Below are 24,733 nucleotides of genomic sequence, written 5' to 3'. Positions count from 1 at the left end.
GGTGAGGCATTTCAAAATATTGATCACTAACATAGCAAACTGTTTTCTGCTGTTGTGTGTGGCACTGTATGAGCAATTAAAAACAAATTTGGTTTTCACTTACATTGCCTGTCTCATAACCAAAAACAAAGCCTAATTCAACAGTACCAGACGAGTGCAGTCTTTAATGTACTAAAAGGAAGGGTGCAAAACAATGCCCCACATAGGGCATTTAATACCACTTGTTTGATCTGAATAGTAGTTGGGGTGGGAGTGGAGAACGCCCCCCCACACACACACACATCATTACATTTGTTTTTGTTGTTGTTTTAGAGAATTAGTGACCAGAGGCTCAGCCACTGCAATTGAACTCCAGACATTTGGCCCAGCACATGTGCAACCCTTTGTCTGGCTTATGTAGGATCTGGAGAGAGATCGAACACAGGTTCGCAGGCAAGCGCTTTAACCGTTAAGCCATCTCTCTTTCTCCAACCCACATTTGCTTTTTTTTTTTTTAAGGCTAAAGCCCAACCATACAATGAACTGAAGGGAATTAGTAATTATTTTTTGTATGTAGAGTTTTTTTTTTTTTAATAGTTGTAATCCTTGTGAAAAGTACTTGACAAATCTAAATTATTCTTTCCTTTTTGCACTGGACAAATATTGCTGTTGAAAAGAATGTGTATAGGTTGAGTGTTCATTTAGACAGTAAGAATGTCTAAATTATCCCATCTCTTATTTTAAAGCAGTTACTCCTCACTGAGCATTCTTTGAAATTTCTGCTTTAAGGACCTTTTCTTTATTTTAATAGATTAAAGAACAAAAAGTTGTTGTGGATGAACTTTCTAACCTGAAGAAGAACCGGGTAAGTTACTAAAGGAATTCTGAGTTGTATATGAGAGCCTTAGATACCTATAATAACTGTATTAAAGTTATGGGTTATAAGAATTGTATCACATATGGTGGCATACACCTTTAGTCCCAGCACTTTAGAGGCAGAGGTAGGATAATCACAGTGAGTCCAAAGCCACCCTGAGACTATTCCAGGTCAGCCTGGACAAGAATGAGACCCTACCTCAAAAAAACAAAACAAAACATAAAAGAATTGTATCACTTATGCAAATATATACAAGATTCCTCCATCTTAGATAAATTCAGGAAGTAAACTGTCCTAGTTTGATTTTTTTTTCTTGTATTTGCTTACTGTGTATGGCACTGGGTCTCATAGTTGAAGATGTCTTTTTCACTGTCATATTTAAGGGAATGTGTTAAATTGTTGAATAGAAGCAGGGGAATTGCTACTTCTCACACACACACACACACACACACAGCAACAAAAAAAACAACTTTAAATGTTTAACATGTATAGCCATTTCCATCAATATGTTCATAAGTAAGCTGCTGCTTTATGTGTGGTTTCACCATAAAAAAACTATGTCTGAAATTGTGCTTTCTTAAAGCACTTTTAAGATTATCTGATTACTGGTATTTACACATTTCTGATATTGCCATTTGTGGAATATTAGAAATCAAAGCCAAATAATACCAGTTTTCTGGAGAACATATCAAAGCTGTGTGACACTGACCCAGCAGCAGTTCTGTTTATAGTAATTGATGCATAAGAAACAATTGTGAGAATGCACAAAGATATTAATCACAACATCAATTTATAATAGTAAGGACCTGGCAGTACATCATATGTCTAAAAATTAGAAGACAGCAAATAGTGAGTATGCTGTACCCATACAATAATGTTTATTTTTTTTAAAAAAAAGTGTCTATGATACATTGTTTACTTTCATAAGTGAATTAGGTAGCCAGGTGTGGTGGCACATGCCTTTAATCCCAGGACTCTGGAGGCAGAGATAGGAGGATTGCCATGAGTTTGAGGCCACCCTGAGACTCCATAGTGAATTCCAGGTCAGCCTGGGCTAGAGTGAGACCCTACCTCAAAAAACAACCAAAAAAAAGTGAATTAGATACTTGGGTATGATAGGAGCCTTTGTTAAACGTAAAGCAGAGTGACATGTGCAGAGAAGAGTTTCACCACAGTACAAATTAGAAGTTTCTGGGTATGTTGCTTCTGGTATAATGTGAGTGCTTTTGTCTCTGCTCCTCACCTTTGCTAAAGAATTATTCTGAAATACATTCCTGGAGTTCAGAAGTGATAATAGATTCAGTCTCGACATCTACTATGTGGATCAAATCTTGATGTCAGTGTAACTTTCTTTTGCAGAAGGTATATCGGCAGCAGCAGAATAGCAACATATTTTTTCTGGCAGACCGAACGGAAATGCTTTCTGAAAGCAGAAGTAAGTTTTTTGTTGTTTAGTGTCTCAATTATTGTTTTTTGTTTGTTTGCTTTTCTGGTTTTTCCAGGTAGGGGTATGCTGTAGCTCAGGCTGACCTGGAATTCACTCTGTAGTCTCAGGGTGGCCTTGAACTCAACAGCAATCCTCCTACCTCTGCCTCCCAAGTTCTGGGATTAAACGCATGCACCACCACACATGGCTGTTTAGTATCTTAAGGACTAGTGTACAAAATCTTTTGTAGTCTTTGTGAAAAGTGGTAGTGGTGCCTCAAACTAAATCTGAATATTTAAATATATGTCTGAAGGTTAATGCAGTGATCTATTTTAAGTTAGCCTTCCAGAGATGAGTGTGCAGTTTAAAAAAAAAAACAAACTGTAAGCTGTGTTAGAAAGCAGCAGTTACTAATGTTGACTTTTGCCTGAGTTTGACTGACAGAAGTATGAAAACAAACCATTTTCTACCTCTTTGACTTTGGGTAGAATACTTTGAGCACCCCAGGTTTTGTGGGATTTAAACATGATGTGTGGTGCTCAGCCAACTGCCTGGATTAAAACTAGTACCCAGTGAAAATTGATTACCAAAAGGTCAGCATTCTCTGCCAGCAGTTCACTATAAATTAGCACTGAAATTAGCACAAGGCATGTACTAATGATTTACTCTTGGTAAATTTGCCTATCTTGTCCTGTGAATTACTATTTACAGTTCCTCAATGTTTTAGTTTACTTAATGTTTTTTTTTTCCTCCTACAGATATCTTAGATGAGCTTAAAAAAGAATATCAAGAAGTTGAAAATTTAGAGAAGGTGAAAATCAAGAAGTAATCACACTATTTCACATAGCCATGTGTGGCATTTGTTGTTCCGTGAGCTTTTCCATGGAGGGGTTCAGTAACGACTTAAAGGAAGACTTACTGTGCAGTCTTAAACGACGGGGCCCCAGTAGTAGCAAACAGTTATTCAGAGCTGACCTTAACTACCGGTGCTTATTTTCTGGTCATGTTCTTCACCTGAGAGGTGCTTTGACAGCCCAGCCTGTGGAAGATGAATGGGGCAATGTGTTTCTGTGGAATGGAGAAGTTTTTGGTGGAGTAAAGGTTGAAGATGAAGAGAACGATACTCAGATTATGTTTACTAGTCTTTCTGTTTGTAGGAATGAATCTGATATTTTGTCACTTTTCTCAAAAGTCCAGGGTCCATGGTCTTTCATATATTATCAAGCCTCTAGTCATTACTTATGGTTTGGCAGGGATTTTTTCGGTCGCCGTAGCTTGCTTTGGCATTTTAATAATCTGGGCAAGGGTTTCTGCCTCTCTTCAGTTGGTACTCAGACATTTGGAGTGGCAAATCAGTGGCTTGAAGTGCCAGCATCTGGGATTTTCAGAATTGATCTCAATTCTATTGCAATTTCTAGATGCATAGTTTTAAAGTTATATCCTTGGAGGCATGGATGTAAGAATGTTGGAGAAGATGCTAATAACTTGCTTCCAATTTCAGTAGACTTACCAACAGTTGTGTCAGTAGTAACAAATGAAGCCAAACTCTGTCTTGAAAAACCTGTTATTCCCTTAAATATGATGTTGCCTCAAGCCCCATTGGAAAGTCACTGCAGAAGCAGTTCTGGCATCCCACCTACAAGGGAGACATTGGAGGCCTTTCTTACAGATGGACACATGAAAAAAGTAGTTGAACAGTTCATTCATGTCCTGAGTGTTGCCATAGAGAGACGGGTCTTGTGTGTAGCTAGGGATGAAAACCTGACACCCAGTGTAGCTTCACAAATGTGCAATAGAAAAGCAAATGTGGCAATCCTGTTTTCAGGAGGCATTGATTCCATGGTGATTGCCACCCTGGCCGACCGCCACATTCCTCCAGGTGAACCCATTGATCTTTTGAATGTGGCTTTTATAAGTAAAGAAGAGATCAGGCCAGCTAGTCGTAATGAAAAAAGAATCAAACAGACAAACCATTGTGAAACACTTTGTAGAGAATTCTCTAGGAATGCTGCCGCTGCTCATCCTGGGACTAATGTGCCAGACAGAATCACAGGAAGAGCGGGGCTAAAGGAACTGCAAGCTATTAATCCTTCTCGGACTTGGAATTTTGTTGAGATTAATGTTTCTCTCGAAGAACTACAACAACAGAGAAGAGCTCAGATACGGCACTTGGTTCAGCCACTAGACACAGTTTTAGATGACAGCATTGGCTGTGCAGTCTGGTTTGCTTCCAGAGGAAGTGGCTGGTTGGTGACCCAGGATGGAGTGAAATCGTACCAGAGCAGTGCAAAGGTTTGTCATAAGTTTCCACGTCCTAATTTGACCCATAGAGTTTAGTGGTTAAGGTTGCAAGAATGTCGCATATTTTAGTTGCATTTAAGCTATAATGTAGTGTATATTTGTCTAAAAAATGGAGCATGTTTTTACTATTTTTTTTGTCTTTATTTTATGCCTTTTCTCTCAGAATGTTAGGGTTACAATTTTTTAGGCTTTTGTCAGAAAAGAAGCCTTTTCCTTTACTATGTACTAGTTGCTATTTTTATATGTATTTCCTTAAATTTATGTAGGTAATTCTGACTGGAATTGGTGCAGACGAGCAACTTGCAGGTTACTCTCGGCATCGCATCCGCTTTCAGACGCTTGGACTGGAGGGACTGAATAAAGAGATAGAAATGGAACTAGGTCGAATTTCTTCTAGAAATCTTGGCCGTGATGATAGAGTTATTGGTGATCATGGAAAAGAAGCCAGGTAATTTTAGATACATGAATGTTTTAGTAAAATAGTAATGTACAAAAGGAGACTTCAAGTTTTTCCTTAGGAGACTAGTCCATTACTAACGGGGCAATAACATGATGTCTAGCAAAGCTGAGATGAGCTAGGGGAGTAGTTTTTTCCAGAACTCATTCTCAAAGAAGTGTTTTCTTTGGTTATAGTCTGCAATGATACAAGTAATGATTATTCTTAAGACTACAATGAGAGAAAAAAGAAAAAAAAACCTATGGTGAAAAAAAAATAAAAATAAAACCAAAATAATGTCCCCCCCCCCCCAAAAAAAAATAGTATTTAAAGGTTGTTTTGTCCAACCCAACTTTCTCTTCCGGTATTACAGAATGTAGCTTTGTCTCTAGAAATTACCACCTGTAGAGATCCATAATGATTTGAATGGTGATCCCAATAGTGAATATCCCTCTTGTATATGTTTTTTTGACCACATGGTTATATTTCGTAGAGATCAAGGCATTTTCATGCATGATTTTTAAATCTTAGATTTACTCAGCATGTTTCTCTTGATAGTACTTGAATGAAACTTTATTATTTATATTTAAGACTCATTAGGAGGTACTGCAGTCAGCTTCACATTGCTGGCAGAAAACACCTGAACAAGAGCAGCTTGTAAGAGGAAAGGGTTTATTTTGGTTAAGAGACTCAAGGAGGCCGGGCATGGTGGCACACGCCTTTAATCCCAGCACTCGGGAGGCAGAGGTAGGAGGATCGCTGTGAGTTCAAGGCCACCCTGAGACTACAGAGTTAATTCCAGGTCAGCCTGGATCAGAGTGAGACCCTACCTCGAAAAACCAAAAAAAGAGAGAGAGAGACTCAAAGAGAAGCTTCATAATGGCAGAGGGAAATGATGGCATGAGCATAGGATGGACATCACCTCCTAGCCAACATCTGGTGGACAACAGCAGCAGGAGAGTGTGCCAAACACTGGCAAAGAGAAGCTTGCCATAGCACCCATAAAGCACTCCCAATAATACATCACCTCCAGGAGGCTCCAGTTCCCAAATTGCCACTGGCTTGGGACACCTGAATCAAAAGGGGGGTGGGCGGTGCACCAGGGCCTCCTGCCCTGCAAGGGAACTCCAGATGCCTATGCTACTTTGCATCTGGCTTTACATGGATATTAGGGAGTCGAACCCAGGCCATGAGGCTTTGCAAGCAAGTTCCTTTAACTGCTGAGCTATTCTTTCCAGCTCTGAGTGAAATTTTTTAAAATACTGAGCCTAAAGGAAGATGTGACTTTTAGTTGTGAAGGATAGAACACTGGGTGCTGGGGAGATGGCTTAGTAGTTAAGGTGCTTCCCTGCAAAGCCTAGGGACCCAGGTTCAATTCTTAGTACCCACATAAGCCAGATGCACAGGGCAACATATGTATCTGGCGTTCATTTACAGTGGCTGGGGCCCCTGCCAAGCCTGTTCTCTGTCTGCCTCTCTCTTTCAAATAAATATTTAAAAAAAAAAAAAAATTCTGGAGATGGGGGTATAGCATGCCTGAAGCCCTTGGTCAGAACCCTAGTACCATGTAAAGCAGGCATGGTAGTGCCCACCTGTAATCCCAGTACTTAGAAGGTGGAAGCAGGAGGATCAGAAATGCAAGGTCATCCTTAGCTACATATCAAGTCTGAGGCTACTTGAGACCCTGGCTCAAAAAACGAAGCCTGAGCTGGCTGTCGTTGGGTCACACTCATCAGACTGAGATAGGGGGTTTCAGCTATATAGCAAAACGCTGTCCCAAAAAATAAAAGCTAGGCTTTGATTATTATGGTGGCTTATACCCCTAATCTCAGCCCTCAAAGACTGAGGTAGAAGGATCACTGTGAGTTTGAGTCCAGCCTGGCCTTGCAGGATCTGGTATCTAATACATCACATACAGATAACTGGAAATTGATTGTTCTTTGCCTCCACATTTTTACTCTATGCATTGAATCTTGTGTTTTGTCTGTCACACAGCGAGTCTTGATACATGTAAAAACAATTACCATTATTGAATAATTTTCAAGATTGCATGATAGATAACTCCATACTACAGAATCTAAAGTGTTTTTCCCCATGAAAGAGAAAGGGCTGGAGTTAAGGAAAGGGAACATGATGAAAGGAATTTCATCCATTATTGTAGGTGTGTGGAAGAAAAATATCACTTTATGTACTCAAAGCTTTTCATTATAAAGGTCCCATAGGTAAGTGTTACGTTATGCTTAGAGAAAGAAAACCTTGAATAATACTGAAACAGCTAATGTGGCAACACAGTGTGACTGTATTGCACTTTGAGGATTGTGGAGATAGAAGGAACATTAATGTACTACTAGCATAACAAAGCAACAACAACAAAGACCCCAGAGAAACCCCAGAAATATGTGGGAAATCAAAGATCACATGCTTTCAAGATATCTTCAGAGAACTGGAAGATCTTTCTTGAAATTACAAACTTTTTATTGAGATGAATTTTCTTGTAATATATATTAAAATTGTCATATTTTGAAAGACTTTGGTTTTGGTTTTTCAAGTAGGGTCTCATTCTAGCCCAGGCTGACCTGGAATTCATTATGTAGTCTCAGATTGACCTGGAACTCACAGCAACCCTCCTACCTCTGCCCTCTAGTACTGAGATTAAAGGTGTGTGCCACCATGCTCAGCTCCAGCTAGAACAAGAATGTGCATGCCATGGCCTCTAGCTTCTGAAAATGAATTACAGGCACACGTGCCACTTTGTGTATCTGACTTTTCATGGGTACTGGGGAATTGAACTCAGGTCATAAGGCTTTGCAGGTAAGTATCTTAATGGCTGAGCCACCTTTCCAGCCCTGAAATATTTTTTTTGTTTTTGAGGTGGACTCTCGCTGTAGCCTGGGCTGTCCTGGAATTCACTATGTAGTTTCAGGGTGGCTTTGAATTCACAGCAATCCTCCTACCTCTGCTTCCAGAGGGCTGGGATTAAAGGTGTGTACCACCGCACTCAGCTGAAATGGTTTTTTAGTAAATAAACATGAACAGGCTTTACTTTCATATGGTTGTTACATTATCTTTTATTTTCTTTTTAGGTTTCCCTTTCTGGATGAAAATGTGGTCTCCTTCCTAAATTCTCTACCAGTTTGGGAAAAAGCAGACTTGACCTTACCCCGTGGAATCGGCGAGAAGCTAGTTTTACGCCTGGTGGCTGTACAGCTTGGCCTCACAGCCTCAGCTCTTCTGCCCAAACGGGCCATGCAGTTTGGATCCAGAATTGCCAAAATGGAAAAGAACACTGAAAAAGCATCTGATAAATGTGAAAGGCTCCAAGTCTTCCCTTAGAAAGAAGATTAAGTCATAGTATGATTTCACAATGAAACGATAACTACTGAATGACAGTTACCTAAAATAAAAGACTGCTGTTTTATTATTGTGTAATGTGGTTTTTAAGCTCCCCTACTTATCCTGTCACAAACCTCCTGAAACTTAATTCTTACATGATAGTGGTAGATTGTTTCTTAACAGTGAGTTATTTTGATCATACATGCCTTATGAGCAGGGTTCTCTAGTTAAGTTCATTGAGGCTTGTCCCCAGAAAGACCCTTGTGTTTAAAGGTAAGAACTTTAAAGCCCTGCCCATTGCCTTCTGGGAAGTGAGGTGGAGTAGTTGGAAATTAAACTCTATAAACTTAAAATATGACTTAATGAGTTTCCAGTTTCTACATACATGAAGATCCTGGAAGGGATGTCTGACCACAGAACATGGAAGCTCCTTCCTAGTCCTGTGTGCCCTCTGTATCTCCATCGGCTCTTCTTCCCGAGTTCTGAAAGGAAATTGTGGAGATCGGCGGGGTTCGTGAGATCCTGCCGTTTATAACTGGTTGGGCACAGGTATCAGAGGCCCCGAGTTGCAATTAAGGGTCCCAATCTTGTGGAACTATGTCCTTAAAACTTGCAGGCTCCGATAACCTTGGGACAAATTATAGAACAGGAGGTACTCCAATAATTGAGCTGTTGGTTTGGAGGAAAACCCCACACAACCATGTCATAAGTTTGTGTGGAAGAGGGGACAGGTTGTGTCCCCAGACTAACTTCATGCAATAGCATTTAAGTTAAAAATCCCCCTGGTATCATTGCATTTGGCTCCTCTGAAACTCGTCCACAGCCTCTCCTGCATCTCCTCACCTACATCTTGTTCTCGGTGCAAGATTTTGTTCCATGTGTCTCATTCCAGTCTTCCTCACTTGCCACTCCCTATCCCAGAAAAGCTGCTGCTCCGTTAATGTGACTTAAATGTGGATAACATTTAACTCTCTCCACCAGGCAGCTTTTTAAAGTCCCCAATGTTGCTTGACTCTTTCAGGTGCTTTCCGCACATTTCCACGTGCCACGCTGGCAAACACACCCAGGATTTGTTTTTGTCGTTTCTAAGGTCATCAGCCTCCCGCATGGTACCTGACTCATAATTGGTGTTCTGTAGGTGCTTATTGCGTGAGTGATGATGAAATGGAATTCCAGCTCAGGACACCCTTAAACCTGGTGCTTGCTTTCGCCTCCGCTATTGCAAGCCGTTTCTGTTAGAAAGCACAGGTCTAGAGATTAGAGGGCTCCTCTTGGGAGCAGTCTAAGCAGTGGCGAGCGTCCTCGAGGCAGGCGGCGGCGATTCATTTGCTGCGTGTACACCCACGGCCCGGCCCCCTGCTCGCTGCCTGCCCATCCCAAGGCTCAAGAATGGTTTCCATCAATGCGGGAGCAGCAGCAGCCGTCTGAGGCCCAGCAGGGGTCTCCCTAAGGGGCTGGCTGTCTCCAAAGGGCCCTCATCCCAAGAAAGCTCCTCTCAGCTTCTACCAGAACATTTCCTAGGACTCAAGCGCCAGCCGGAAGCTGTCCCAGACCACAGCCGTCCCTTACTGGGTATGCACTCTGGGGACCATCGTGGGTGCGGCTTTCTTCGAGACAAGAACACCATTTCCAAGCAGACTGGTACCTTTTTCTGGTCCTTTCCTGTATCTTTGGTACCCGTGAGCTGATGGTGGTCTTTAACTCTGTAGTTTGAATATGGACAGCTCTGATTCTGAAAAAGTATGAATCCCTAGCCATGTCCTTCTGATTTTTTTTTTTCTGTTTTTTTTTTTTCTTTGTTTGTTTGTTTTTTGAGGTAGGGTCTCACTCTGGTCCAGGCTGACCTGGGAACTAACTATAGAGTCAGGGTGGCCTCGAACTCACAGCAATCCTCCTACCTCTGCCTCCCGAGTGCTGGGATTAAAGGCGTCCGCCACCACATCCGGCGTCCTTATAATCTTGATCTCCATTTGTGTCTGTAAAGTGGACAGAACAAGGCTTCAGACTGCCCTGCTTCTCCAAGTGTAGTGTTAGAAAATTTTCTGGCCCCAGCCCCTGGGATCCAGCAATATGTGTTTAACAAGGGCCAGGTGGCTTTCATATGGGCTAAAGTTTGAGAATCCCTCTATAATGGAGAGCAATTGCATGACATAAAAATACTGTATGTAAAAATTCTGAAATAGAGTAGATGCACAAGAGAACTTAGTTCTCATTCTGGAAACAGGCATTTAATAGTACAGAAACAAGGTTAGGAGGGTGGGACGTGACACAGCTCAAAAGTAGAAAGCTTGCCTAGCATGCGTAAGGCGCAAGATGCAGGAAGGGGAAGGGAAGGAGGGCTTATATATCTGAAGAGACACTCAGAACATAAAAGAATAGGTATACAGCTTCTCATATATAAATATTTTTCTAACACAGTCACCTCTCATTTAATAATAGGGACACTTCTGCGAAGTGTGTCAAGCTACTTCATTGTTTACAAACATCAGTGCTTTCTTGCACAACTGAGGTGCCTACTATATCACTGGGCAATATAATCTATGAGACCACCACCATGGATAGCACTGCCGGCAGAAATAGGGTTATGCAGCACTGAGTGTACTTCTCAGTGATTTGCCCCTCTGAAAAGCAGAGCATGTTGGATGTTAAAGGTTTTGCAACCCCAGTTATTTTAGTCAACTTTTATCTTTCTTGTGCAGCAATTTTTTTAGTGTAAAATTGAAAAAGAGGTAACGATTGAACATGAAAAGATTTCCTTCAGAAAGAAGAGAAGGTGCAGTTGTATTTGTACAGACATACCCTAGCTTATCATTTCCCATTCCTTCACTGCAGAGACCTCAAAAGAAAAGACACACTGGATTTGATTAGAAATGTTTCGAATACCTAAAAAGGGGATACCTAGATTCGATCAAATTCAAGATGAAGAAACCTACCTGGAAAAGTTGGCAGTCCAGAGAAATGCCTCTGCTTTCTTTGAAAAATATGATCGGAGTGAAGTTCAGGAGTTACTGACCACAGCCCTCGTCAGTTGGCTGTCAACCAAGGATGACGTTCGCTCTCAGGCAGACACACCATGTGGGATTATGAGCCAAATCAATAATGTAGGGTACTCCACTGCAATCCTCCTGACTCCTGTGGACCCTACTGCCCTCCTAGACTACAGAGAAGTCCATCAGATTTTAAGAGAGTTGTCCATCGGGATTTATTGCTTAAATCAAATCCCTTCAATCAGTTTAGAAGCGAATTATGACCAGAGTTCTTCTTGTCAATTACCTCCAGCTTATTTTGATACCAGAATTGGGCAAATTCTGATCCATATCGACTATATGCTGAAAGCACTGTGGCACGGAATATACATGCCCAAAGACAAGCGAACCAGATTCTCGGAACTGTGGCGCACAATCATGGACATCGATCCAGATGGAAAACCCCAGACAAATAAAGATATCTTCTCAGAGTTTAGTTCAGCAGGTGAGAGTTCAACATTTCCTAATTATTTTATTATAAACCATTTTAAATATAATTCACTTAGAAATTTAAGGCTTATATAACTACCATTGTTTATTATAAACTTCTAGATATAGCCAACATTTCTAAGTTATTTTTAACTCTAAGGAAGGTTTTTAATAGAACTATATTTTTTAAATACTACCAATTTTACTTTTTAATTTTTTTAATTTTTTAATTTTTATTAAAATTTTCCATGATTATAAAAAAAATCCCATGGTAATCCCCTCCCTCCCCCTGACACTTTCCCCTTTGAAATTCCATTCTCCATCATATACCAATTTTACTTTTAAATTAAACATCCTGTCTCTTCAATCTTAATGGAGCAGACTCCAAACCACTCAATACAGAATTTTCAGTTTATACTCTTTAAAAAAAAGGTTTTTGAGAGTCTCATGTAGTTCAGGCTGACCTCAAACTCATAATGTAGACAAGGATAACCTTGAACTCTGATCGTCCTGCCTCAGCTTTCCAAGTTCTAAGTGTTACAGGCACATATCACCATGCCTCGCTCAGTTTGTAATTTTTATCTCACAAAACCTAAGTTGGAAAATGGTAATAAAGCCAAGAAAATAGTAGATGGGAAGCAGTAAGAAAAGCTCCTAACAACAACAAAAAATATGATTACCAGACTAAGTAGCTTTTCTCACTGCAGCAAAATGATTGATGTAAAAATTCAAGTTACAGGTTGAGTATGATGGCACACACCTTTAATCCTAGCACTTGGGATGTTGAGATAGGAACACTGTAAATTCAAGACCAGCCTGGACTACAGAGCGAGTTCCAGGTCAACCTGAGCTAGAGTGAGACCCTGCTTCAACAAACAAACAAAAGTTAAGACTAAATATGCAATAGTAATCTAGAATTTTGGATTTTTTTTTAATTTTTATTAACATTTTCCATGATTGTAAAATATATCCCATGGTAATTCCCTCCCTCCCCACCCCCACACTTTCCCGTTTGAAATTCCATTCTCCATCATATTACCTCCCCATTACAATCATTGTAATTACATATATACAATATCAACCTATTAAGTATCCTCCTCCCTTCCTTTCTCCACCCTTTATGTCTCCTTTTCAACTTACTGGCCTCTGCTACTAAGTATTTTCATAGAATTTTGGATTTTGGTAGCATTAAGTTTCATTAATATTTATTTAGTCCAAGTTCATGAAATTTTGAAATTCTTCCCTCATGAAAGTTACTCTTTTATTTTTCTGTAGCTTGAGTATAACCAATAGATGCTAATGGTGTGCCCCTTCAGCTTACTAACTTTTTTTTTTTAATGTGAGTGACCAAGAGAGGGAGAGAGAAAGAGAGAATAGGCACGCCAGGGTCTCCAGCTACTGAAATCAAACTCCAGACACATGTGCCACCTTGTGCACACCTGTGACCTTGTATCACCTTGTGCATCTGCTTAGATGGGACCTAGAGAGTCCAACATGGGTCCTTGGGCTTTGTAGACAAGTGCCTTAACTGTTAAGCCATCTCTGTGGCCCACTAACATGTTTTGTTTTGTTTTTTAATCAGAGTTTTTCCCCCATGGTCCCTTTGCAGCAGACTAGGTAGAAAGAGAATTGCCCCAGGTCTGTCAGTTGCTTTTATAGGTGAACTTGTCTAATAACTTCTGAAAATGATTTCCAGAGTTGTTGGGCTCAGCCAGGAAAAGTAAATCTCAATTTTTGTAAATATGTATTGGAATTTTACTAGAGTAGTAAAAAGAGCCTGGATTTCATCATGCCTGAAAAGCAGCTAAGAAAGAAAGTGACTGCCCTTCTGGAATAACACATTACTCAAATGGTTCCTTTCTTGCTCTTCTGAGTACAAATTTACTGATTTTCGTGATACAGGTAACTTAGCTGGTTTGATTTTCAAAAAATATTTTCAGTCTTTATTCAGTTTCTTTTCTGAAGCAAGATTTACGGTAGCCCAGGCTAATCTAGAACTCACTCTGTAGTTCAGGGTGGTCTTGAAGTCACAGCTATCCTCCTGCCTCAGCTTCCTGAGTGCTGGGAATAAAAAGCATGTGCCACTATGCCTGGCTATTCAGCTCACTTTTATAATTTAATTAGGCAAGAGATTTTTACATAAACTTATTGAGGCAGGAAAGGATCAGTAGTCTATACTAGTTGACCAGTTTTCTCTTGGCTAAATAGAGCTGATAACTGCAGCTTTTAGTAGTTAATCAAGTAGAAATGAACCACTTTTATCTAAATTGGTTAGATAATCAGAGAGAAAATTATCTGAAAAGAAGCTAGTTTGTCAGTGTAGAGCTGATCACTAAAGAAACTACCTTGGTGAGAATCAGTTGTTCCTTAGCTTCTCAATAAGATAGGTAAGAATTAGAACTGTATGAACATTTAATATACTCTGAATAATCTGATATTTGGAAGATGGAGGCAGGAGGTTCATGAGTCCATGAACATGTGTTACAATCAGCTTCACATCACTGGCAGAAAACACCCGCCCAAGAGCAGCTTGTGGAAGGAAAGGGTTTATTTTGGTTTACAGACTAGAGGGGAAGGTCCATGATGGCAGAGGAAAATGATGACATGAGAAGAGGGTGGACATCACCTCCTGACCAACATCAGGTGGACAACTGCAGCAGGAGAGTGTGCAAGCAGAAGCTGGCTAATACACCCTAAGCCGGCCACAAACAATACATCACCTCCAGGAGGATCCAGTTGCCAAATTGCTACCAGCTGGTGGACCTAGCATTCCGAATACATAAATTCATACAGAACACCTGAATCAAACTACTACATAATGTTTCAATAATCTTTTATCTTTCATTACATAAACAAATGTATCATGCCTATTTATTTATTTATTCATTTATTTTGAGGCAGGGTCTCAATCTAGCCCAGGCTGACCTGGAATTCACTATGCAGTCTCATGGTAGTCTTGAACTCATGGCGATCCTCCTACCTCTGCCTCCCAAATGCTGAGATTAAAGGCATGAGCTACCATGCCTGGCTTTCTCTTCTATTTTTTTTTACTTTATTATTTATTTGAGAGAGAGAAAGAGGTAGAGAGAAGGAGAGAGAGAGAATGGGCACTCCAGGGCCTCCAGCCACTGCAAACGAACCCCAGATGCATGTGCCACTTTATGCAGCTGGCTTACATGGGTCCTTGGGAATAGAACCAAGGTCCTTCAGCTTTGCAGGCAAACACCTTAACCACTAAGCCATCTCTCCAGCCCTTTATCTTCTATTTTTAAGAAAGATTTAACAAAAACAGACTCAAGAAGGAATAAATTATGAATTATTGGATTTATTTAGGGAGAAATTACAAATTGTGGGGTTTATTGAAGGGAATTTGGGATCTAGGAGGAAGGCTAGAGCAGAGTCATAAGCCTGTGGAAAGTAGAAAAGATGCCCTCATGTGGAAAACATGCATATAGCCCATGAGGTTCATCTAAGAGAAATGACAAACATGTGGAAGATAGAACCTAGGAGCGTTTTTATATATAATATTTTGTTTATTTTTATTTATTTGAGAGTGACAGATAAAAAAAAAGAGGCAGATAGATAGAGAATAGGCATGCCAGGGCCTCCAGCCACTGCAAACTCCAGATGCATGCACCCCCATGTCCATCTGGCTTACGTGGGTCCTGGGGAATCAAGCCTTGAACCAGGGTCCTTAGGCTTCACAGGCAAGCACTTAACTGCTAAGCCATCTCTCCAGCCCCCTAGAAGCTTTTGTAGGGAGATTTAGAAGAGATACATACACAGTGTCCACCCTGAGCGTCCCCATGGGAGCAAGTTAATAGATCAAATGGTGAGGGCTAAAGGAAGAGCAGCAGAGGGAAAATAACAAAGCAGAGACCAAGAAATTCTGGTAAGAAATGAGTAGCCAAAAATGTTATATCCATGGTTACCAGAAGTTGGAGAAATTACACGAGTAGCAGATCCAGAGTTTAGAGAAAGCACCCATGTGTTAGATCTAGAGTGTATGGAAAATACAAGTATGGTAGATTCAGAGATTGGAGGAAAATCATACATGTAATTAAAGTTCGAAGTTAGCCCAAAGCATAAAGCAGAGACAAAGAAAATTACCTAGCCAAGAAACAATGCTCTCTGCTTTCATCACCTGGCTGGGGTTGGGGTCAGGGAAGCTAGACTCACATGCATCCAAGCAGAGATCACAGGGCAGGGTGAGGAGGGACTCATGGGGTCTGGAGAGAGGGCTGGAAACAGCATGGATGACCCTTTACAATCAGTTGAAAATGGATTCCTTCCTCAGATTCAGGGGAAGACGGGATTGGTTTGTAGATGTAAAGGGCGGACCTCAGAAGCCAGCCCACCTAGGTTGTATCTTAGACTGTCGGCAGCTGGGGGGGCCCTGTAGCTGTTGCAGATGAATCTGGATCAAACATGAGTTCCATTCCTGCCAAGGCGGGTTGGCACGTGGGGTGGCATCTTCTAGTTCTCACTTCTGTCCCTAACTGAAACAGCCTAAAATAAGCTAGCTTTCTCCTGAGTCTCAACTATTTTTAATTTTTTGTTTGTTTGTTTTTTCAAGATAGGATCTCATTCTAGCCCAGGCTGACCTGGAATTCACTATATAGTCTCAGGCTGTCCTCAGACTCATGGTGCTCCTCCAACCGCTGCCTCCTGAGCGCTGGGATTAAAGGCATGCACCACCACACTCGCCTAATAGATATATTTGAGAAAGAGAGAGAGACAGAGAGAAAGAAGCAGAAAGATATCCAGCCACTGCAAACAAACTCCAAACATATGCTCTACTTTGTGCACCTGGCTTTACATAAGTACTGAGAAATCAAACTTAGATTGTTGGGCTTTGCAAGCAAGTATCTTTAACTGCTGAGCCATCTCTCCAGCCCCCAAATTTTTAATCTTTTTTGTTGGTTTTTTTGAGGTAGGATTTCATTCTAGCCCAGGCTGACCTGGAATTCATTATGCAGTCTCAGGGTGGCCTTGAACTCACAGTGATCCTCCTACCTCTGCCTCCCAAGTGCTAGGATTAAAGGCATGTGCCACTATGCCTTGCTACTTTTTAATTTGTTAAGGACAGATTCTCATTATGTAGCCCAGGGTGGCCTGGAACTCAAAATCCTCCGGACAGCCTCCCCACTGATGGGTTACCAGTGTGCCACCATGACTGGTTTACAGTGGCTATTAAAACAAAAAACTGGCAACAGTCTGGCCAGATAATTGTTTGATTGGTAGGTAGGTAGATAGATAGATAGATAGATAGATAGATAGATAGATAGTAGATAGATTTGAAGAAAGAAAAAGGAAAGAGCAATTAATGCATCATATGTGTGGAGGAGGAGGGTGTGCATGCATGTGTGTCCACATGGGTGTTCAGGCCAGAGGTCAATGATGGGTGTCTTTCTCAATCACTGCCTTAGTTTTTGAGACAGGGCTTCACTGAATCTGGAGCTCACTGATTGGCTAGACTAGTTTAGCAACAAGCCCTGGGAAGCTTCCTGTCTCTGCCTTCCCGGTGTTCAGATTATGGGCACAGGTGGCTGTTCCTGGCTGTTTTTTTTTTTTTTTTTTTTTTTTCCTTTAAACGTGGGTTCTGGTGATCTAAACTCAGGTCCTCATGCTGCAGATGGTAAGCCCTTTACCAACTGAATCACCACCCCAGCCTACTTCATTTGTATTTTAGGACATATTGTTGTAAGCTAATGTCACATTTTCTAGTCATTTTTATAACTTCCAAGTAATTTTCTCAAGTTTAAATAATGGGAAATATTGTACATGAAATTATCTAAAAAGACAATTTGACAACTTCACTGTTAATTTTATTATAAATACCAAGAAAATACATCACAGGAAATTTGTCATTTTCACAGAGTAAAATCAAGTTTTAATTCTTTTTTGTTTAATAGTGATTAGTTTAATGAGCCAGGCTTTTGGTTATTGAATATGTCTAGCTTTGCTTATTAGCAAAGAAAAAAGAAAAATTTTTTTTTAATTTTAATTTATTAGTTTTCTTTTCAGCAAATACAGGCAGTTTGGTACCATTGTTTAGGCTCATCCATGATCGACCCCCTCCCAATGGACCCTCCTTGTTGATGTAAATGGGTCGTGCATTCTGGAGTTATCCCACAGTTATTGGTACGATAAATGTCTCTGCATATCATGACCCAACATGTGACTCTGACATTGTTTCCATCCCCTCTTCCGCAAAATTTCCCAGAGCTATGTTGGGTTCATTTTTTGTCTGCTTCAATGCTGAGGTGTTGGGGGCCTCTGAGGCTCTGGCTCTCTGGTTTGGTATGAGTTGATTTTTCTTTGTGTTGCTCTCCTTCCCCTTTGTGCTGGTATCCGGTTCATCAGGAAAACATCACCCTTGCTTGTTTCGCCAATTGTCCTTAGTTTCAGTTGGCCCCCCCCCTTTTTTTTTTTTTAAAACAGTTGGGCCCCTTTTGAGGTATGTTGGGGCAGCTCTCTCCTTAGGATCTGCATCTATCTGAAAAAAAGAGAAGCAGATTCTCCAACAGAGAGTAAGTTAGCACCCTGAAAATTGAGATAACACTTACATTTTTGATAGAGAGTTTAATAGGTGTAGGCCCTCTTGTACCCCATGATTGATGGTAGCTTGATATTGGAGAGTGGGCTTATGTTTGGGTATGGTTCTGACTTGTTTCCCAGCTCCAGCTATGGTCTCGTACCACTGAGGGTTAGCCAAATCAAGAGCACTGAGGGTTAGCCAAATCAAGAGCAGTTGGTTCCCCACCATGGCTGTGTGCCACTATTGCACTTGTGTGGAAAAGAAAGAAATTTATAACACTGGGCCTGAAAAAAAAAATTATTTTAGCCTGGGTGAGAAACTGACTCCCACCTTAAGATCATATTTTATTGTACTTCCATATTCTTGATTAAAGATAAGACTTCAGTCATTGTGTTTCCATGACACTGTCTTTCCTACAAAGAGAACAACTATTTAGAAGAATTAAGGAGGAAACCTGTTTACTTTTTTAATTTATTATTTGTTTATTTATTTGAGAGATGGGGAGGGAGAAAATGGGTACACTAGGGCCTCTAGTCACTGCAAATGAACTCCAGATGCCTGCGCCACCTTGTGCATTTGGCTTACATGAGTCCTGGAGAATCAACTCTGGGTCCTTAGGCTTCACAGGCAAGCTCCTTAACTGGTGAGCCACCTCTCCAGTCCCTGTTTGTTTGTTTGTTTCTTTCTTTCTTTCTTTGTTTTAATTCCACAGGTTTCCATCTTTCTTTTCTCTGCTTAGTAACCCACTCATCATCTATATTTCATCTTAAATAATTTTTTGGCATTTCATTATTCCTTTACTCTCACTTTAGGATTTCAAGGTGAACTTATGTTCAATTAGCTATATTTTTTGAGAAGCTAAGTATAAGGTTTTCACAACCTGCTTTTTTGTTTTCTTTTTCGCTGTGAAGGTTTGGTGGATATTACAACGGACCCAGACTATAATGGAATCTATGATGAAGACATGAATGAAGATCCCACATATGATCCCAACAGCCAGGAAGAAAAAGCTGTGTTTATGAAATATGCTGAAAATATCCTGATGAAGTTGACATTCAGTGCCACACAAGTTCAGCAGTTTGAAAATGTCTTCATATTTGAAACAGCCTATTGGATGACCAATGCTATTAAGTATAATCAAGATTACCTTGATATTTGTACCTACCAGAGACTACAGCAGAGGCTATATCTCCAAAAGAAGGTCATTCAGAAACACTTTGAGAAGAAAAAGGAAATCAGAAGAGGGATCGGCTATCTAAAGTTAATATGCTTTCTGATTCCATTTTTACTGAGCTTAAAGAAGAAGATGAAAGTTCCTGACCTAAGTAGTCTGCTTCCGCCTTTTTCAGGTAAGAGTAGACACAAAGACCAAATATAAAATATAAGTATATATTAAATGTGTATTTCTAGTAACTGGGGTCAGGCATGTAACCTATCATAACCTGTTAGAACAAGAAAACAAAATTTAATATTTCCAGTGTAATTAATAATCCTGTATGTAGACAATAATTTTTATATACTTACACCAACTATAAAAGCCATAGAGAAACTCAAAACAAGCTCCTAAGTAAATGGGGAAATATGTGGTTTCATGATGTAACAACACTGTGATTGTATTATAGCTCATCCAAATTACTGTATCAATTCAATGCATTTTATTCTAGATTAATATCATGTTTCTCCTTAAGTTGTACAAAGTGTAACTTTTTCAGAATTTACATTTTTGAAAAAAAGATGGAAATATATTTGAAACTATAGTAATTGAATGAGTCATATTGACACTGTAATAAACAAACAGAGCAATGTAAAATAAATTACATGTAATAGAAGATCAATAAGCTAGGACTCTGCATATATAGAATTTGACATGACTTCAATGAAACTCTTCATGCTATCAGATTAGCACACATTTCACACATTGCTGCTTTCATTTCTGAGCATATAGGTTTATGAACATGAGCTTTCTGTTTAGATGGTAAATTTTCCATAGAAATTCTGCACTTGCTGAAAATTTGTGTCATGAGCTCTCAGATGGTGAAGATAATTCCCATCTGTGAGCTATTTAAAAATAGAATCATGACAGTATTTGTGCTGGAGAGGAACACATTTAATGCTCAGAGTGCCTTATATCTATACTATTTAACTAACACAGAGCCATATCTATAATAGTTAACTACCTAAACATTGGGAATAAATATGAACAAATGTTTTCAGTTAATTCTAGCTGTTGAGATTAGAGCATTATTTACTCTTTGTAATTTAGTGTACCTTTTACAAAAATACATTTACATAGTTTACTACATTCATAAAGCTATTTACCAGCCACTCAAAATATTGAATAAATTTCAACCTTGCTTAGATTTTAGAAAATTATTTTTCAAATAAGTTCTGTATGGTCTTACTACTTTCCAGAAATATGGGCTGATTATATCAAATGAGAAATACCTACTTATTTATAGTGTCTCTTTTTGCCTAAACTAGCTCAGAGGAGCTTTTGTTTGTTTAACCAAAAGTTGTCCAAGCCATAGAATTTCAAATCTTTTCTGGTCATTGGGAATTAAATAACTAAATATGTACATATATACACACAGTAAGTGCTAATTTTACAGCTAGTAATTGCCAAGCTTTTAATCTCATGTGGAATGTTTCACTTTGTTTACATAAATGTTAATTTATATAGCCAAAATACAATTACCTAGGAGTCATTAACGTTTTAAATAAAAGTTCATTTTCATTTTTGGAGATGACAAGGTCAAGACAGAGAGAGAACTGCCTCCTTTGATTTATGGACGAGATTTCAAATGCCAGCATTTTGACTACAAAGAAAATCAGTATTTTCATGTTCATGGAGGAATTGAATTCGATATCAGCACCCCTCCAATTGAAGCTGCTTTGGAAGACTTTAAGGTTTAAATTATGGCCAGTCCTGGGAGGGCTTTTGTTTCACAGTTCATCATAGTTTCCTATGAGAAGGAGATTCTGCGGGTATAGAGACCATGCAGTTCTTAGTTATTCTCACAAGTTACCATCATTCTCATGTGGTTTTCATTTCATTTGAACTTACAAATAAGTTTCCTAATGGCACTTTCATATGTCCTTAGTTCAGTTGATTGACCTCAGCCTTGTTCCTCTCCTTGTCTCGCTGTCCCCTTCTTTTCCTGTCATACCTTCTCCCTAGTTTCTCCCTACCACTTTCATGCCTCTGGGGTTACCTTGTCCCCCTTAGCCCCATCCTTTAAGCCTCTTCTTTTCTGCCTAGTCTCCTAGCCTCTAGCCTTACTCCTATCTAAATAAACATTTAACAATTAAGAGATAGGATCTGCATAGAAGGGAAAACCAGTTTCACCAATTTTTCCTGAAATTTTTATTTCATTTTTCTTTGCAGCTGCATGAAATCCCATAGTGTCTATGCACCTCATTTTCTTTATCCTTTCTTGAGTTGGTGGACATATAGGCTGACTCCATTTCCTTGCTATTATGAAAAGAGCAGCAATAAACATGGTTAAGCAAGTCTGTCTGTGATAGGATGTAGAATCCTTTGTTTGGCATATGCCCAGGAGTGGTATAGTTGGGTCATATGGTAGTTTTAATTTTAGGGTTTTTTTTTTGTTTTTTGTTTTTTTTTTTTTTTTTGAGAGGCCTCCACAATGATTTCCAGAGTGGTTTACCAGGTGACAAGCCCATCAACAATGAAAAAAGGTTCCTCTTTCACCACATCATTTCCAGCATTTTCTGTCACATGTATCCTTCTGTTTTGTTTTGTTTTTTGTTTTTTCAAGGTAGGGTTCACTCTGGAATTTACTTACAGGGTGGCCTCGAACTCACAGCATTCCTCCTACCTCTGATTCCCAAGTGCTGGGATTAAAGGCATGCACTACCATAGTCAGTCAATTGTATTCTTGATGATTGACATTCTGACTGGAGTGAGATGGAATCTCAGAGTAGTTTTAATTTTCATTTCCCTGATGTCTGGATATTGAGCACTTTCTAAAATGTTTCTTACCCATTTCTATTTCCTCTTTCAAGAACTATCTGTTCAGTTCATTGGCCCATTTATTGATTGATTGCTTTGTGTATGTGCATTTTCTAGATATTAACCCTGTGTATATGTGTTTTCTAGATATTAACCCCTTGTCTGAAGTATAGCTAGCAAAGATTTTCTATTGGTAGTTTCTTTTGCTGTTCATATGCTGTTTAGTTTCATGTAATCCACGTGTCATTTTGAGGGGCTATTTCTTGTGCTATTGAGGTTCTCTATTCAGAATTTCATACATCCATCTCAATCCTGAAGTGCTTTCCCATAGTAGTTTCATTGTTTCAGGCTCTGAATTAAAGTCTTTGTTTCAGTTTTTATAGGATGAGAGATATGAATCTAATTTTATTCTGCATATGAATATCCAGTTTTGTCAGTGCCATTTACTGAGTAGTCTTTTATTATAGTACATGTCTTTAACATCTTTGTCAAAAACTAGGTATTGACTGCTGAGTGGATTTGTCTATGGTTCCTCTATTATGTTTCACTGGTCTACATGTCTACTCTTGTGCTGGTTCCCTGCTGTCTTTTTTCACTTAGGTTCTGTAGTATAGTTTGAAGCCAGATAATATTCATCCAGGCATGTTCTTTCTGCTTACTTGAGTTATCCATGACCTTTTGTGATTCCAAACGAGTCTACATTGAATCTATACTTTGAATAGTGATATTACTGTGGTCACAATATTAATCTGCCTGCCCTTCTGAGAGCATCCAGTGTCTTTATCTATTTATTTTTTTCAGTGTCTTAAAGTTTTCTTTGCAGAGGTTTTTCATCTCCTTGGTTAGACTGATTCCTACATATTTTATTATTTTTGAAGCTATTGTGGAGGGGCTATTTTTACCAGTGTCTTTCTGAACAAGTTCATTATTGATTCATTATTAACAAAAGTTAATGATTTTTGTTTGCTTTGAGCATAGAGGCTCAATGTAGTCCAGGCTAACCTGGAATTCACTCTGTAACCCAGAATAGCTTTCAACTCACAGCAATCCTCATATTTCAGTCTCCAAAAGGCATGAGTTGCCAGGTACTATTTGATTTTGGGATACTGATTTTGTAGTCTGCAATTATACTGAAAGTGTTTACAGATCCAAAAATGTTCTGGTATCATCTTTTGGATCTTCAAGTACAAATTTTAACATGTTGTCTTGAAATAGGGATAGTCTAACTTATCTTCTAATATTTAATCTTTTATATCTTCCTCTTGTCCTGTTGTTTCAGTTTACTTTGAGCACTCTACTGAATAATAGCTGAAAGAGTGGTAACCCTTGTCTCATTTCAGATTTTAAAGGAAATGGATCCAGTTCCCCCTCACACTTAGTATAACATTGGCAATAGGTCTATCATCGTGTGTGTGTGTGTGTGTGTGTGTGTGTGTGTGTACACACAACATTTTGAACTGTGTTCCTTATATTCCTAGTTTCTTCAAGATTTTTATCATGAAGACATGTTGAACTTTGTCAAAATGCTTTTTCTGCAGCTATCAAGACAATGATTTCTGGCTTTAAGTCTATTAGTATGGTACATTACATTGGTTTGCATGTGTTGAAGCAACCCTACTTCCCTAAAATGAAGCCAAGTTGGTGTTGATGTATGAGATTAAATTCAGTTTACAGAGTTTCATTTATTTTTTGGAGGCAGAGTTTCACTTTATTCCAAGCTGAACTGCAACTAACTCTGTATCCCAGGCAAGTGCTTGAACTCACAGCAATCCTCCTACCTCAGCCTTCTGAGTGCTGGGATTAAAGGCTTGTGTCACTATGCCCAGCTAGTTTTACAAGTATTTTGTTGGGGATTTTTGCATCTATGTTCATAAAAGAGCTTAGTCTGCATTTTTTTGTTGTTGTTGAGTCTTTGTCTGGTTTCAGTATCAGGTGATTTAGGCTTTGTGGAATGAACTTGGAAGTCTTTCATTTCTATTTTGTGGAACAGTTTGTGTAGTGTTGATATTAGATCTTTATTGAAAGTTTGGTAGAATTCAGTAGTAAATTTATCTGGCCATTCACTTTTCTTAATTACTTAATACTTAAATTAGTAATTAAGGGAACTGCTGCAAGCTCTTTGTTAGTTATGGATATGTTTACATTGCTTTAACATACATGAATTAAGTTCCACTGTATTTAAGAAACCGTGTTGGATATCAGAGAGAAAGTGACAAATAAGCTTGGTTCAGCTATTTTCATTCCAGAATTTATAGATTATCAGTCATACTTGTTCTGGAATCAATATGTGCAGTAGAAATTCCTAAATACAGGGGCAGTCATGGTAACACATTCCAGAAGTCCCAGGTGAGGCCTGAGGATCATGATTCAAGGCCAGCCATGCAACATAGAGACCTCAATTTAAAAAAAAAA

At 39.3% G+C, this 24,733-nt stretch overlaps 2 protein-coding genes across 3 annotated transcripts in view; both read left to right on the top strand.

Moving 5' to 3' along the window:
• The first annotated feature begins 340 nt into the window (after window positions 1–340).
• On the top strand, window positions 341–8,437 carry Asnsd1 (asparagine synthetase domain containing 1). The gene is made up of 6 exons (XM_004660215.2): window positions 341–424; window positions 791–844; window positions 2,216–2,291; window positions 3,041–4,574; window positions 4,850–5,031; window positions 8,103–8,437. Exons 4-6 carry the CDS (start codon window positions 3,132–3,134, stop codon window positions 8,350–8,352), a joined length of 1,875 nt encoding a protein of 624 aa, XP_004660272.2. The 5' UTR covers window positions 341–424; window positions 791–844; window positions 2,216–2,291; window positions 3,041–3,131; the 3' UTR covers window positions 8,353–8,437.
• Window positions 8,438–11,222: 2,785 nt separating this feature from the next.
• Window positions 11,223–24,733, top strand: part of Ankar (ankyrin and armadillo repeat containing) — a 65,611-nt gene continuing 52,100 nt past the window's right edge. For both annotated transcript variants that reach the window (XM_004660263.2, XM_045147817.1), the window contains exons 1-3: window positions 11,223–11,823; window positions 19,260–19,697; window positions 21,092–21,255. In XM_004660263.2, coding sequence (XP_004660320.1) covers window positions 11,223–11,823; window positions 19,260–19,697; window positions 21,092–21,255 — 1,203 coding nt within the window. The remainder of the gene's footprint in view (window positions 11,824–19,259; window positions 19,698–21,091; window positions 21,256–24,733) is intronic.

This window comes from Jaculus jaculus, chromosome 4, assembly GCF_020740685.1.
Source record: "Jaculus jaculus isolate mJacJac1 chromosome 4, mJacJac1.mat.Y.cur, whole genome shotgun sequence".
Lineage (NCBI taxonomy): Eukaryota > Metazoa > Chordata > Mammalia > Rodentia > Dipodidae > Jaculus > Jaculus jaculus.
The sequence above is the reverse complement of the archived record's forward strand: the minus strand, read 5'-3'. Positions and strand labels throughout refer to the sequence as shown.

What these genes read in the sequence shown, in the direction of transcription:
- Asnsd1 (XM_004660215.2), top strand. Translation starts at nt 3,132, where the DNA reads ATGTGTGGCATTTGTTGTTCCGTGAGCTTTTCCATGGAGGGGTTCAGT. An exon ending in CGTACCAGAGCAGTGCAAAG is followed by an intron (nt 4,575 to 4,849) that starts GTTTGTCATAAG and finishes AAATTTATGTAG; the next exon opens with GTAATTCTGACTGGAATTGG. An exon ending in GATCATGGAAAAGAAGCCAG is followed by an intron (nt 5,032 to 8,102) that starts GTAATTTTAGAT and finishes TTTTCTTTTTAG; the next exon opens with GTTTCCCTTTCTGGATGAAA.